Source organism: Mya arenaria, chromosome 16, assembly GCF_026914265.1.
Source record: "Mya arenaria isolate MELC-2E11 chromosome 16, ASM2691426v1".
Taxonomy (NCBI): domain Eukaryota; kingdom Metazoa; phylum Mollusca; class Bivalvia; order Myida; family Myidae; genus Mya; species Mya arenaria.
In genome coordinates, this window is record NC_069137.1 from 46,440,169 (window position 1) to 46,455,451 (window position 15,283).

The 15,283-nt window shown below is 36.6% G+C and overlaps 2 protein-coding genes across 2 annotated transcripts; both read right to left on the reverse strand.

The window, feature by feature from the left end:
* Positions 1-1,790: 1,790 nt before the first annotated feature.
* On the reverse strand, positions 1,791-5,300 carry LOC128221723 (mucin-2-like). The gene has a single exon (XM_052930324.1). It carries the CDS (start codon positions 5,298-5,300, stop codon positions 1,791-1,793), a length of 3,510 nt encoding a protein of 1,169 aa, XP_052786284.1.
* A 5,066-nt stretch (positions 5,301-10,366) lies between these two features.
* LOC128221803 (uncharacterized) lies at positions 10,367-14,040 on the reverse strand. The gene is made up of 4 exons (XM_052930405.1): positions 13,880-14,040; positions 12,526-12,724; positions 11,795-12,051; positions 10,367-10,481 (listed from the first exon to the last, which is right to left on the reverse strand). The coding sequence occupies exons 2-3, from the start codon at positions 12,716-12,718 to the stop codon at positions 11,840-11,842; spliced, it is 405 nt and encodes a 134-aa protein (XP_052786365.1). The 5' UTR covers positions 12,719-12,724; positions 13,880-14,040; the 3' UTR covers positions 10,367-10,481; positions 11,795-11,839.
* Between the last annotated feature and the right edge of the window lie 1,243 nt (positions 14,041-15,283).

The following is a 15,283-nucleotide window of genomic DNA, read 5'->3' on the forward strand; positions in this document are numbered from 1 at the left end:
AAATGTATCATCAGGCGAATACATTATGGCATCAATAGTACAGTCATGTACAATGTACAATGGAAACTTCAGGGATAAGCCCATTAGCAAAGATGCTAACTACGACTTGTAGTCTACGAGTGTGTCTAAAGGAAAGTGGTCAAACAAAAATGAAAATGAAAAAACTTACTCCGAGTCGCCCCATTGTGAAGAAAATTCAATAACTTTCTCCGCCCACTGTGTAACAAGGGACGCTGAAATGGATTCCGAACGCATTGTTAGAGCAAACGTCAATTCAGCGGGAGAATGTAAGTCATTTACTATTTTTAAAGTGCTAAAGATGTGTTTTATTGATCAAATCAAAACATGTTTACTTGCGACAATTTTTCGCAGATCTGAAAATCGCAAGCTGCACTCATCAGACTTATGACGTCAACGGTTCATATAATATGACGTCAGCGGTACAAATAATATTTTTGGCTAGGTCCGGACCGGCCAAAGATATGTTTTGGCCCTTTAGTTACATAAAACTGGATCCTTATTAAAATACAGCTATATGCGGACCCATCGACTATATATACAAAGAAGGTACACATTGACGGAGGAGAAGGTAAAGTATTTGAATATAGTTCATCATTAGGCAATCCATTCCTTCAATGGACTATGAAGCCAATTTTAACATATTTTTTTCATTTAACTATGAATATGAAATCCTAAATTGCGCCGCGGGCATTGGTTGCAAATTATAATTGCAGCCTCTTCTGTCACATTTGATGACATATATATCTATATCACGCCTCCAGCATAAATGGCGCAACGCCATTGGTCCAGGACTGGTCACGCGGTGACCCCATATTTTTCGTTCACGCTTCGCTCTCACTTGATATAGTTTCCTTCGCCCCGTATATTCCGTATCACCTACTAACCCTGTAACTTTATTATCTAAACGCCTCGTTTCTAAAGAAAAACATCAGTTTAAATTTTAGTTTAAACATATTTATTTTACAACGATTGTGAAACAAGTTATTACAACATTATATTAATCACTCTCGTTGGCACGATTTTAAGCGAGAGTGTGGTCTTGTGTTGTGGGGGAAACCGGAGAACCCGGAGAAAACCCACTTGTCCGGCTTGGTGACCACAAACCAAACTCACATGCGCCCAAGCCGGGAATCGAACCCCGCCTAGGTGAGAAGCGAGTGCGCTAACCACTGCGCTAACCGGACAACCTATCCTATCAGTTTAAATAGATCCATGATTGACTGTGCATGAACTTCGCTTTAAGAACAAAATCAACAACATGTTTACCTACATGGTAATAAGGGAAAGCGGCTTCTAGATCCAAAAATGTATATCAATATAAAGAGTAATGTAATTCCGGAGTTAAAAGCAAATGAGAAAGAAGTGTGTATATGCGTATAATTCTTGTAAAGCCCGTAAGCAATCTCTGGCAGCAATGTAAACATAATGCTATTCGGAACACCTCGGCCATTTTACATCGAAGACAACTTCGACATTTATACATTTTACTACGCTGCATGTAGATCACGAAGAAATTTCATCTTAGAAGTCCAACTTAGTGACTTTACTCTTGGGAATCATAATTATTTATGCAATAATAGACTTTAGTGACAATCAATTTAGACTTATTCATACACAATACACGTTAAACACTACAATACATTAATAATGCTTTTTTTTTCGAACTACCGGTATTCATCCGAGGTTGCTTTCGTTGAAAAATGCCCAAGGTGTTCCGAGCAAATATATCTATGTCGCCGGTGTTTTGGCTCTAAAAGCCATTTAGACCATTAAAAGTTGTTTAGTTTGATGATCATGCACTCACCTACACTTGGCGACGGTGATGTAGGTGAATCTGAAGAGGGTGTAGCAGTAGAATGTGTAGCTGAAGTAGGTGCAGTTGTAGTAGGTGTAGTTGTGGTAGGTGTTGTTGTGGTAGGAGTAGTCGTGGTAGGAGTAGTTGTGGTAGGAGTAGTTGTGGAAGGAGTAGTCGTGGTAGGAGTAGTTGTGGTAGAAGTAGTTATGGTAGGAGTAGTTGTGGTAGGAGTAGTTGTGGTAGGTGCAGTTGTGGTAGGTATAGTTGAGGTAGGAGTAGTTGTGGTAGGAGTAGTTGTAGTAGGTGCAGTTGTGGTAGGTATAGTTGTAGTAGGTGCAGTTGTGGTAGGTGAGGTTGTGGTAGGTGTAGTTGTGGTAGGAGTAGTTGTGGTAGGTATAGCTGTGTTAGGTGTAGCTGTGGTAGGTGTAGCTGTGTTAGGTGTAGCTGTGGTAGGTGTAGCTGTGTTAGGTGTAGTTGTGTTAGGTGTAGTTGTGATAGGTATAGCTGTGTTAGGTGTAGCTGTGCTAGGTGTAGTTGTGTTAGGTGTAGCTGTGGTAGGTGTAGTTGTGTTAGGTGTAGTTGTGTTAGGTGTAGTTGTGCTAGGTGTTGTTGTGGTATGTGTGGCTGTGTTAGGTGTAGTTGTGGTAGGTGTAGCTGTAGTAGGTGTAGCTGTGGTAGGTGTAGTTGTGTTAGGTGTAGTTGTGGTAGGTGTAGCTGTGCTAGGTGTTGTTGTGTTAGGTGTAGTTGTGTTAGGTGTAGTTGTGGTATGTGTAGCTGTGGTAGGTGTAGTTGTGTTAGGTGTAGCTGTGGTAGGTGTAGTTGTGTTAGGTGTAGTTGTGTTAGGTGTTGTTGTGTTAGGTGTAGTTGTGTTAGGTGTAGTTGTGGTATGTGTAGCTGTGTTAGGTGTAGTTGTGTTAGGTGTAGCTGTGGTAGGTGTAGTTGTGCTAGGTGTAGTTGTGGTATGTGTAGCTGTGGTATGTGTAGCTGTGTTAGGTGTAGCTGTGGTATGTGTAGCTGTGTTAGGTGTAGTTGTGTTGGGTGTAGCTGTGGTATGTGTAGCTGTGTTAGGTGTAGTTGTGTTAGGTGTAGTTGTGTTAGGTGTAGCTGTGGTAAGTGTAGTTGTGTTAGGTGTAGCTGTGGTAGGTGTAGCTGTGTTAGGTGTAGGTGTGTTAGGTGTAGTTGTGCTAGGTGTAGTTGTGTTAGGTGTAGTTGTGTTAGGTGTAGTTGTGGTATGTGTAGCTGTGGTAGGTGTAGTTGTGTTAGGTGTAGCTGTGGTAGGTGTAGTTGTGGTAGGTGTAGTTGTGTTAGGTGTAGTTGTGGTAGATGTAGCTGTGGTAGGTGTAGTTGTGTTAGGTGTAGTTGTGTTAGGTGTAGCTGTGTTAGGTGTAGTTGTGCTAGGTGTAGTTGTGGTATGTGTGGCTGTGTTAGGTGTAGTTGTGGTAGGTGTAGCTGTGGCAGGTTTAGCTGTGGTAGGTGTAGTTGTGTTAGGTGTAGTTGTGGTAGGTGTAGCTGTGCTAGGTGTAGTTGTGTTAGGTGTAGTTGTGTTAGGTGTAGTTGTGGTATGTGTAGCTGTGGTAGGTGTAGTTGTGTTAGGTGTAGCTGTGGTAGGTGTAGTTGTGTTAGGTGTAGTTGTGTTAGGTGTAGTTGTGGTATGTGTAGCTGTGTTAGGTGTAGTTGTGTTAGGTGTAGCTGTGGTAGGTGTAGTTGTGCTAGGTGTAGCTGTGGTATGTGTAGCTGTGCTAGGTGTAGCTGTGGTATGTGTAGCTGTGTTAGGTGTAGTTGTGTTGGGTGCAGCTGTGGTATGTGTAGCTGTGTTAGGTGTAGTTGTGTTAGGTGTAGTTGTGTTAGGTGTAGCTGTGGTAAGTGTAGTTGTGTTAGGTGTAGCTGTGGTAGGTGTAGCTGTGTTAGGTGTAGGTGTGTTAGATGTAGTTGTGCTAAGTGTAGTTGTGTTAGGTGTAGTTGTGCTAGGTGTAGTTGTGGTATGTGTAGCTGTGGTAGGTGTAGTTGTGTTAGGTGTAGCTGTGGTAGGTGTAGTTGTGTTAGGTGTAGTTGTATTAGATGTAGTTGTGTTAGGTGTAGTTGTGTTAGGTGTAGCTGTGGTATATGTAGCTGTGTTAGGTGTAGCTGTGGTATGTGTAGCTGTGGTATGTGTAGCTGTGTTAGGTGTAGTTGTGTTAGGTGTAGTTGTGTTAGGTGTAGCTGTGGTAGGTGTAGTTGTGTTAGGTTTATTTGTGGTAGGTGTAGCTGTGGTCGGTGTAGCTGTGTTAGGTGTAGCTGTGGTAGGTGTAGCTGTGGTCGGTGTAGCTGTGTTAGGTGTAGTTGTGGTAGGTGTAGCTGTGGTAGGTGTAGCTGTGTTAGGTGTAGCTGTGGTAGGTGTAGCTGTGGTAGGTGTAGCTGTGGTATGTGTAGCTGTGGTAGGTGTATTTGTGGTAGGTGTAGCTGTGTTAGGTGTAGTTGTGTTAGGTGCAGTTGTGGTAGGTGTAGTTGTGGTAGGTGTAGTTGTTGTAGGAGTAGCTGTAATAGGTGTAGCTGTTGTAGGTGTAGTTGTGTTAGGTGTAGTTGTGGTAGGTATAGCTGTGTTAGGTGTAGCTGTGTTAGGTGTAGCTGTGTTAGGTGTAGCTGTGGTAGGTGTAGCTGTGGTAGGTGTAGTTGTGTTAGGTGTAGTTGTGGTAGGTATAGCTGTGTTAGGTGTAGTTGTGTTAGGTGAAGCTGTGTTAGGTGTAGTTGTGTTAGGTGTAGCTGTGTTAGGTGTAGCTGTGTTAGGTGTAGTTGTGTTAGGTGTAGTTGTGTAAGGTGTAGCTGTGTTAGGTGTAGCTGTTGTAGGTGTAGTTGTGTTAAGTGAAGTTGTGGTAGGTGTATCTGTTGTAGGTGTAGCTGTGTTAAGTGTAGCTGTGTTAGGTGTAGCTGTGGTAGGTGTAGCTGTGTTAGGTGTAATTGTGTTAGGTGTAGTTGTGGTAGGTGTAGCTGTGTTAGGTGTAGCTGTGTTAGGTGTAGCTGTGGTAGGTGTAGTTGTGTTAGGTGTAGCTGTGGTAGGTGTAGCTGTGTTAGGTGTATCTGTGGTATGTGTAGCTGTGTTAGGTGTAGTTGTGTTAGGTGTAGTTGTGGTAGGTATAGCTGTGGTATGTGTAGCTGTGTTAGGTGTAGCTGTGGTAGATGTAACTGTGGTAGGAGTAGTTGTGGTAGGTGATGCTGTGGAAGGTGTAGCTGTGGTAGATGTATATGCGGTAGTAGAAGTTGCAGTAGGTGTAGTTGTGGTAGATTCAGCTGTTGGAGTTGGAGCTGTAGTCGGGGCAGCCGTCGTAAGTGCCGCCGTAGAAGTCGCGACCGTAGTAGGTGAAACGGAAGATGGAGTAATTGCAGTAGGTAAATCCGTAGTTGATGGAATCGCTGTAGAAGCAGTTGCTGTCGGATGGGTTGTAGTTGTTGCAGCTGTAGTAAGTGCAAAATAGGAAAATGAAGAAATTGTAGTTATTTGCAGTATCATAATTTCGAAAAAACGATAGAAGACAATCACAGAAAGCATATTGTCACTTTAGTGCAATAACTCAATATTTGCTGCTATTTTCATATGCAACTATTGAATTATAGCACTATGGTGACGATATTGTAAAATACAAAAAAGTGCTTTCCCATGTTTTTAATGTGACCGGTACTCCAGCTAATATTGCTGAAGTAACGTACAGTAAAGAAGATACTTCAACTGAAGTTGAGGTGAAATTAGAAAGAGTCGTACCTGTGTTACATCCAGTATTAAGGAAAACTTGGGGAGCGATGTTGCTCATATGTGATCCGCTGTAGATCAAACGGCAATGTTTCTCTGTTTCAGTATACACAGCAACTGTACACCGAGGAGGTGTCACACATTTATCAACACACTGTAGGAGGGATACTCCACTATAGATAATTTGGTTAGCCGCATCGGCGGTGTAACACTTTTGTAGGGCAATGGTCCACTGCTCATAATGCTGGGTCAATGCTTGCGTCTTTCCACAGAATATATAGAGATAAATGGTAATCCAGTATAAACTGATCATATTTAGTTTGAAACTGATGATTTTGAAAAATGTATGCCTTCTTAAAAAATAATTGTGCGTTCACGTGGACATGCAATGCACTTTTATTAAAACCAACAAAGATATGGAAACATGTCCTTCATTAAAATTATGATTGAAATAAAATGTATACGAAATTTTCCAAGCAGTAGATTATCAATGAAATCCGACTGAAAAAACGTATTTTAAAGTAAACGCATTTTTAGGAAACTGAGTGATCTGTTTAACACAAACTAAATGCAATACAAAACCTCATTTAATGAGGTAAACTTTACTTATGTTTGATTGTAACACGTGTTTATCATAATTCATATTTGGATTGTTTTTTACTGTCAGTAAATGGTCCCAAAATGAAGCAATAGAAGATTGCCTGTACACAGCTTAAGCGTTTCCTGAAAAAAACGTCGTTTTAAAATATTACAAACACTTGAACTATTTTGCATGTCATACCGGATGTATATTTCAAACAAAGTGACATTAGTAAGTATCTATTTCACCAGCAATTGCTTGTCTGACCTAAAAAAATGTTTTCCATGCGTCTGTTGAAATGGATTAAATTGTTAACTTATATTTCAGATGTCTGTTTATGGATATATAAACAAACATGCTTTATGCAATGCTTTAGTCTGGAACACTCATTGGGCAATATATCAATAGTCTCAAGTGAATATGTTCAAAACGCTTGAAACAAAAACCCCAGACTGATTACATATGACAGCGGAAGGATACACGAATTTTTCTAGGACTGTGCCGGATGCATTCTTGATAAACAAATATAGTGCGTCTACAAAACGGTTTAAGTATGACGTTATAGGGACTAGACAATTGGCCCGTATTTATCACGAGAATACTAAAGTCAAATCTCAATCTTAGTCTGAACTCATTTAAAAACATATTTTATAATTTCTGAAAACGTATTTTCTCATAGAATCTGTTATTGAAAGATTTTTGCAATATTTCAAAGAAAACTTATTCTAGAGCAAAAAATATACATGAGTAATTGTTAAAATGCAATGAATTTTACTCAAGTACATTTTTGGCTGTATAATATTTTTCCATTGGAATCTAGACAAAAGGTTTCAATCAACATATTCAATGAAAGAATGCGGTTTAAAAATGTGTAAAAACATATATGTTTTCAATACATTTTGATGTTATATGGTAAAATGATCAGAAATTGAGTTTGAAATTTGACTAAGGTATTTTCGTGATGAAATTGCACGCAAAAAAATGTCAAAAACTTGTATGATATTGTACAACGCATTGAATCCTACTTACGACACGTATACCTAAGCAGTTTTTGCCTTTTTTTCAAATTTGAAATTTACTGGATTTGTCTACCACCTAAATCCCAGTAAATTTTAAAAATAGTGTTGGTTCATGTATCTGTTTTAATTAATTAATTTTATAAATGCTAAATATACACAGTACTCGTATAAACTTGGGAACCATTACGCGCCACTGTAAACGTGAAAATTCAACTGTAACAGCGACGAACTATTAATTTAATCATGCCCAGTGATATATAATCGGACCTAATACAAGCTCGTATTGACAATTATAGGCTTGCTTTGAGGCAATACTGAATTTGCTGATTTTGGGACCATCTGGTTTCTAGTCCCTTTAAGGTTGAATAAATCATAAGTCTGTCTGTATTGAAAAAAGCCCGACGTCAATCCATAAATGGAAAAACTAGATCATCGAAACAAATGTTTTATGTTATCTACGATGTAATAAACTGCAAAAACTGTCGGATTGGAGATATATTTATTTATATTCAATTTGTTGTAAAATATACAAATTAGAATGTTCTGTATGAGCAATCAGTGTGAAAACAATAACAATATCGGCTTCGTCCGCCGCGTCATCATCCAGACATCGGGAATACAATCAATACATATAAAACAAATATAATTATTACTCTCGAAAGCAACCACAAATGTTACAACGGAATCTAATGAAGCGGCGGCACTCAGCAACTAGCAAATATTACAACTAGTAGCATGCAAAATGTAAACACATATACATCAGAGGACGAAATTCATAAAATAATAACTAAGTCGATTGTATATAATTGTCTTTCACTGTTCCTCCACAAGACATTTTCGCGTAATATAGACATACACTGTCAATATTTAAATATTTAAACAGACACATTCAAGCATTTAAAATGTCATTGACTCTTTTGTGAAGCCAGCTCCTCGAGGCTTTCGACTCAATTATTGATTATCAGTATCTTCCTGTCATAATAAATGTCAACTTATGTGTCAATGACCTATAATGTAATCCGAACATAGATCGTTGTTTGATACTGAAACAGAAACCATGTTGGGCTAGAACAGGACGAAACAGGACAAAACAGAACATAGTTAAAGGGACCAGGCACCTTAGTCGTCTGACCCTTTAAAGGGACTAGCTACTACAATTGCAAGAAAAAAAAATGTCAACAACTTACATAAAATTGACATCGTTGGATGCGCTGTTTTAAACATGTAAACACAGATGGGACAGCAACACGATTGTTGCGTTTATTATTCTTACTATTTAAAGTGATGTATTATCAGCCTCCTACTAGCTCACATTGACAATTCTAGGCTTGTTTTGAGAATATACTGTACTTGCCGATAGTTGGACCATCTGGTGTCTAGCCTCTTGAGGACTTCTATTAGGTACATGTTCTAGTAACCACATAATTTATAAGAACACAAACACGGCGAAAAAACAGGCTGGACACAAAATATGAAGCATGCAATAGAACTATGTCAAAATGATCCAATAATAATAATAATAAATGATTAGATGATGATGATGATGATGATGATGATGATGATGTTGATGATGATAATGATGATGATGATGATGATGATGATGATGATGACGATGACGACGACGATGATGATGATGATGATGATGATGATGATGATGATGATGATGATGATGATGATGATGATGATGATGATGATGTTGATGATGAATGATGATGATGATGATGATGATGATGATGATGATGATGATGATGATGATGATGATGATGATGATGATGATGATGATGGTGGTGGTGGTTGTGGTGGTGGTGGTGGTGGTGGTGGTGGTGGTGATGATGATGATGATGATGATGATGATGATGATGATGATGATGATGGTGGTGGTGGTGGTGGTGGTGGTGGTGGTGATGATGATGATGATGATGATGATGATGATGATGATGATGATGATGATGATGATGATTAGGAAAATGATCGTTTCTGTATTTATGAAACTGCTGACACTCTATCAAGGGAGGTCACAACAAAACAAAATGAGACTGATACTTATAGTAGTTCTGTGGGTGCCGGTATGAGATCATCAAATATCACCACGTTATTCACAGTGTGACAGAGACTGTGTCCGGTAGGCGTAAATCAACATAGGTTGTTTTAGCTCTTGCCTTGTTCCTCTTAACAGGATTATGCTCTGAATTGTTTACTTCTGAGCTCGTTCATTTTTCCTTTTCGTTGTATTAGTATCTTAATTTTTGTTTATAAAAGCCGTATTGTATTCGCTTAAATTCATAAAGTTATTATGAATTATACAAGAGTTTTATTTCTTAGAATTTCATTATATCTTAGTTTAGCTGCTTAAATGGGCTTAAACGGACTTTTTCATGATTTGTTTTATTTCGTGCGGAATGTGAAAAAAATATACAAAGTATACATGCAACAATGTCAGATTAAACATAAATAAAGTCTCATATGAGCTGGGTTTTTTTTAAAGTAATTGGAGCACATCGAAGCTGTAATTTGCCAAAAAGCTATTATAACATTTTAAAATTGAATCAATTTAGGCTTGGCTGTATTAAATTCTGTTTAATTGAATATCTCGCATTTGCTAGTTGGTCTTTGCTTATCAACAAGTACGTAATACAATTCAATTTCAATGACTTGCAAATAAAATAATGTTGCAAACATGATTTACTGTGACCTCTATTCTCGTTGTTAATCAGCTTAGCTTAAAGTGACACTCTTATTCAAAATCAATACATACACGTGTATAACAAACATAATTTTTGATTGATAAATCTTTAACTACCAACTAAGAAATGCATTTATAGAAAATATATATTACTGATCAGTAGATTGAAACCGTGCATTTAATAGCTGAAAATGCAAATATTTTATATGATTGGTGAGTGCTAAAATATTTACTGTGATTTACTATCGTCTCATAAGGTAGAAAAGGCGTGTTTACTGCACCTTCCTTTCAAATTAAACTCGGTATCCTTCTATAAGAACAATTACTTTTGACATTTCTATGCCCTTTTTGGTACATTTAAACAGTTGTATTAATTTTGGTAAATCTTATTTGGGAGTAAGAGTGCATATTTAAGTTTTGTTCGGAAATACAGTTAAGTTATTGTACTTTTAAGATAAGTCATTTTTGTTCACTTTCGTTTTGATGTTAACATGTTGTTGTTTTTTGTTAACCAAAACAATAAGAAAAGACAAAAGCATGTGTATTATGCGTTATTTATTTAAACTAATTGTACAATACAATAAATAGTTCCAGCTGGTAGATTTGTCATGGCGCAATTCGATTTCAGCCATAGCTGCTCTAGAAATAAGACCGTCTACGTCCTGAAAATAAACAGAAATATTAATGTCATTCCGTGAAAAAGAAAACACACAAAGTCATATGATATTCATGTCCCTCTGTTGTTTATTGAAAGCATTTGTAAACATTTGATGACAATAATAAAATTTCACGGTAACATTCACTAACATAAACAAAACAAACAAAAAATTCAGCATTAGTGGCGGATTGTTTAAAGTTAACAACGTTGCAAAAGCCATCGTTGTTAACTTTCCAATTGTTACTGCTATGGAAATATAAATGATCCATTCCTTTGAAGAGTTGAGACTTTAGCTTTAGCTGTACTTGTTTTATTTGGATACATTTACATATCATCAAATAGTTCACATTTACAAGTTAAATGCCTAGTTTTATCCTTCTTTAAGTGACCTCTCCCCCAAACAGTGTACAGTAAACAACCTCTGTGTATTGATCTTAATCTAATTGCCTAATTGTCTTATCAGATCTATGATCTGAGAATCCTGCTGTGCTGTTTTGTAGTTTTTTAACCCTAAATGGCCCTGAGCCAATAAACAGATACACAGAAAATTGGCCCCTACTGTGCCATTAGTGCAATTAGCAGGAGATGTACAGCAGGGGATTGTCATGCCAAACATTCCTTAAACTAGGTCTTTATAAAAAAATGTCGTCGTTAATCACGTTGTTAACTTAAACAAAGTAAATGAGCAATCCGCCCTAAATGTAATAGCATTTTAAGCCAACAAATACAATTTACAATCAGAATGAGATAGTGACATGGCATTGTAATAACAAGTCCAAAGGCTTATAAGGATGTTAGATTTATTAACTTAAACTTTTCATATAATCATTTAATGGTATGGTGTATAAACTATTATAAGTAGTTGAATGGTACTATTGTTATATATGCTAATGTTTTGAGTATCTTATATGCAGTTAAAAGGTTGTATTGTTTTATATGCTAAAGTATTCGGTATCTTATATGCAGTTAAAAGGTTGTATTGTTACATATGCTAAAGTATTCGGTATCATATATGTATTAAACATCACGTACTTGTCCTTAAGCTAAACGAGTTATATAAATATGCTCTTAGCTTAAAGAAGAAGATTGACTTGACATACACTGTACACTTTTTTGTTTTGTTGATAAGTATACGGTTTGAAATATTGTTTTATTATTACACTAAACAGTAGTATACTACATGTATATTTCAAACTTAGGGCAGATGAAATCGTACTGGAGTTGTGTCAGATATCAAAACCATCTACTTACAACAAGTTTTATAAATATTTTACCAAGAACGTGTGCTGGTTGCGAATAAACAAAGCAATTACTTACTGAAATGTGTGTCGTTTCTCGATGAGGTCTTCACTATGTAGAGGATTATTTTCTGTATTCGTCCACCACTCCACTACCACCGCTACCTCCGTAACTGGAGCCTCCGTGACTACCTCCTGAGCCGTAGTTGGAGCCTCCATGGCTGCCACCTGAGCCATAGTTGGAGCCTCCATTATTGCCACGACCTCCAATACCTATGCCACCGCCACCACCGAGGCTTCCAAACAGGACGTTGATGATGAGGATGAAAACGAACACTGGAAGAAAAAGAAATTGATCTTCAAAAGGGCTACATGCACTAGTAAATTTTGTTGTTTGTAGCATATGTACCAACAATTTTATGCTGTGGTTTACATTATTTTAATAAACAACAAACTATTTTCTTTTGATTTAGCCAGCTGCGAAACAAATCAGTAATATGACTTGAATCTAATATAAACAAAAAAAACGTTGTACTCCTGCAACAACACCACCATCATCATCATCATCATCATCATCATCATCATCATCATCATCATCATCATCATCATCATCATCATCATCATTATCATCATCATCATCATCATCATCATCATCATCATCTATACCACCACCACCACCACCACCACCACCACCACCACCACCACCACCAACAACAACAACAACAACAACAATAACAACAACAGTAACAACAACAACAACATAATCACCTACAATAAGAGCAACAAAACAGCAACAGCATGTACACTTACAAAAGATGATCATGCTGAATAGTCCACCGCCTCCTCCTCCAGATTGTCCTCCCCCGAAACCTCCAAAGCCACCTCCGTACCCGTAGCTTCCTTGTCCCATTCCCATACCGTAACTCCCGTACCCTACATTACCGGCTCTAGTTAGCACAGCCAGGCTGAATACGCACAGGACTCCGAGTAATAACAGCTTCATGATGATCTGAAAATGAAATTACATTTATATTAAAAAATGTACTCTCACTCCCAAGATAAGATGTACCACAATTAATACAGTTGTTTTAATTTTATTACCGAACAGGATGAATACATATCGAAAACACTGGTACTTGTGAAGGGTACCGTTTCTAATTTGACAAAAAGGTGAACAAAAACACGGTATTTCTACATTAAAAGACAATAGTTGATCACCGTAAGTATTTTCGGACCCAACAATCATTTACTATTTGTACGATTTCAGCTATTAAACACACAGTTTCAATTTTAACATTAGTAATTTATATTTTCGAGAAATGCATTTATTTAGCAATAAGTTAAAGGTTTATCACTCAAAACGTGTGTTTGTAATACATGTGTATGCATTGATTTTTAATACGAGACACCTTAAAATTCGCCTTCCATCATTACATAAAATAGTTGGTCATAAAGTTACAAAATGTCAAGTTTAAATATGTTTGAAGTTTAAACGAGAGTGATATTATAACATGAACATGAACATGAACATAATTTTATTCGACGTATACCAACAAGGTACATAGTCATACAATATAAATACATTTATATAACGTGAATTATAAAGGCATAAATTAAGTTCAGAAACAAAAAAATATGAATTTGCTATATAATGATTGGAACATTTTGCTTTAAAACCTGTCTTTGATTCATCATATTATACTAGAAGCTTCATTATGGTGTTATTTAAAACTGTTATCAATGCTAAATAATAAAACGGTTAAATTAAAATCAATTAAACATAATCAGTTTCATTTTATTGGCAATATCAGCAAACACATGCCTTTGGCCAAACACAAACAGTATCATATATACACAAATGGTCACAAAGAAAAACAATTAAATGTATCAATATCTGACGATTATCTACAAAATATATGGATATCAATAAATACAGCAATACATTGGAATCAATCAAGAAGCAACAATAGCGAGAGCTTCAGTATGTTTCTTCATAGCATTGAATATAAATTGTGAAAGCTTTATAATATTCGGACTGTTATTACTTAACATGATGGCTACAAATTTATTGATAGTATTAAAATATCTATTCAGGTTAAATTTAGTAATATTTTGATATCGATGTTAGTATTTAAATTGCACTAACACATCCTCATATCCTTACCTTAATTATGTACGTACCACAAGTATCCTTTTTAGCAAAACTATAGCTGTAATTCCTCAGCACTTTCTTGAAGTTAATTAATTTTTATTTGCTGTAAAACAAATTTATGAATTTCAAATCGTTTACTTTTAAGTTTGAAAGATTTAAAACTGTTATAAAAAGGTTTCTTTAAACCTGTCAGTGATACCATGTTGACTAAGGTTTAGCCGTGTCTTTTATAGTTACGAAATATCTGAATCCTGCTGCCTTAAGCAACGGATTTCCGTTCAATGATTAATTTTAAGTTAAGAGCAAAACGATTTATAAACAATATATTTGATGGCTTCCTTAAGCAATATTTTTAAAAACCAAATACGCGTTATCGATTCAAAAATATATACGTGTATGAGATGACTCTGAACGGACGGACTATCCTTTAAACAATATTGACGTACTTAGTTAAACGCTTATAGCGTGAGTAATAAGTTACGTTTTAACTTATAAAGTACATTATTGATTCACAATTAATTAAAATCACTTAAACGTCAAAAGGCAAAGAAGAAAATTAAGAAGCTCTTACTTATACCTTTGAATTATGTAGAACGTCTGTTCTGACTGTGTCAAGTACCTGTTTAAATATCGGTAAGCGCTTTAATGCCAAAAAGTAAAGGTTTTTGTCCGAGTACGTGACTTTACCATTTTTAAGTTTCTTCAATCAGCTGTTGGTTAGGTTTGACCACACTCGTATTGCTTTGATAAGGGTGCTATTGGCTAGGCATTACCGCACTAAAATTTCTTCAATTATTGTGCTGTTGGCTAGGCTCTACTGCACTAAAATGTCTTCAATTATTGTGCTGTTGGCTAGGCTTGACAGCACTACAATGTCTTCAATTATTGTGCTGTTGGCTAGGCTTGACCGCACTAAAATGTCTTCAATTATTGTGCTGTTAGCTAGGCTTGAACGCACTCAAATTACTTTGATTTGGGTGCTGTTGACTAGGTATGATCAAACTGAAATATTTTTGATTTTGGTGCTGTTCGCTAGGCTTGACCTCACTAAAACTCATTTAAAAAGTGTGCTGTTGACAAGGCTTGAACTCACTAAAATTGCTTCGATTATGGTGCTGTTGGCTAAGCATGACTCCACTTTAATGTCTTTGATTAGGGTGTTGTTGGCTAGGTTTGACCTCACTAAAAGTTCTTCATTTTGTTTGCTGTTGGAAAGGCTTGACCTCATAAAAATTTACTTGATTAGGGTGCTGTTGGCTCGTCTTGACCGCAATTAAATGTCTCTGATTACAGTGAGGTTGACTAGGCTTTGATTATGATTTTGGCTAGGCTTGACCGCACTAACAGTTTTTTTTATAAAGATGTTGTTAACTAGGCTTGACCGCACTTAAATTGCTTAGAATAGTGTTTTTTTGG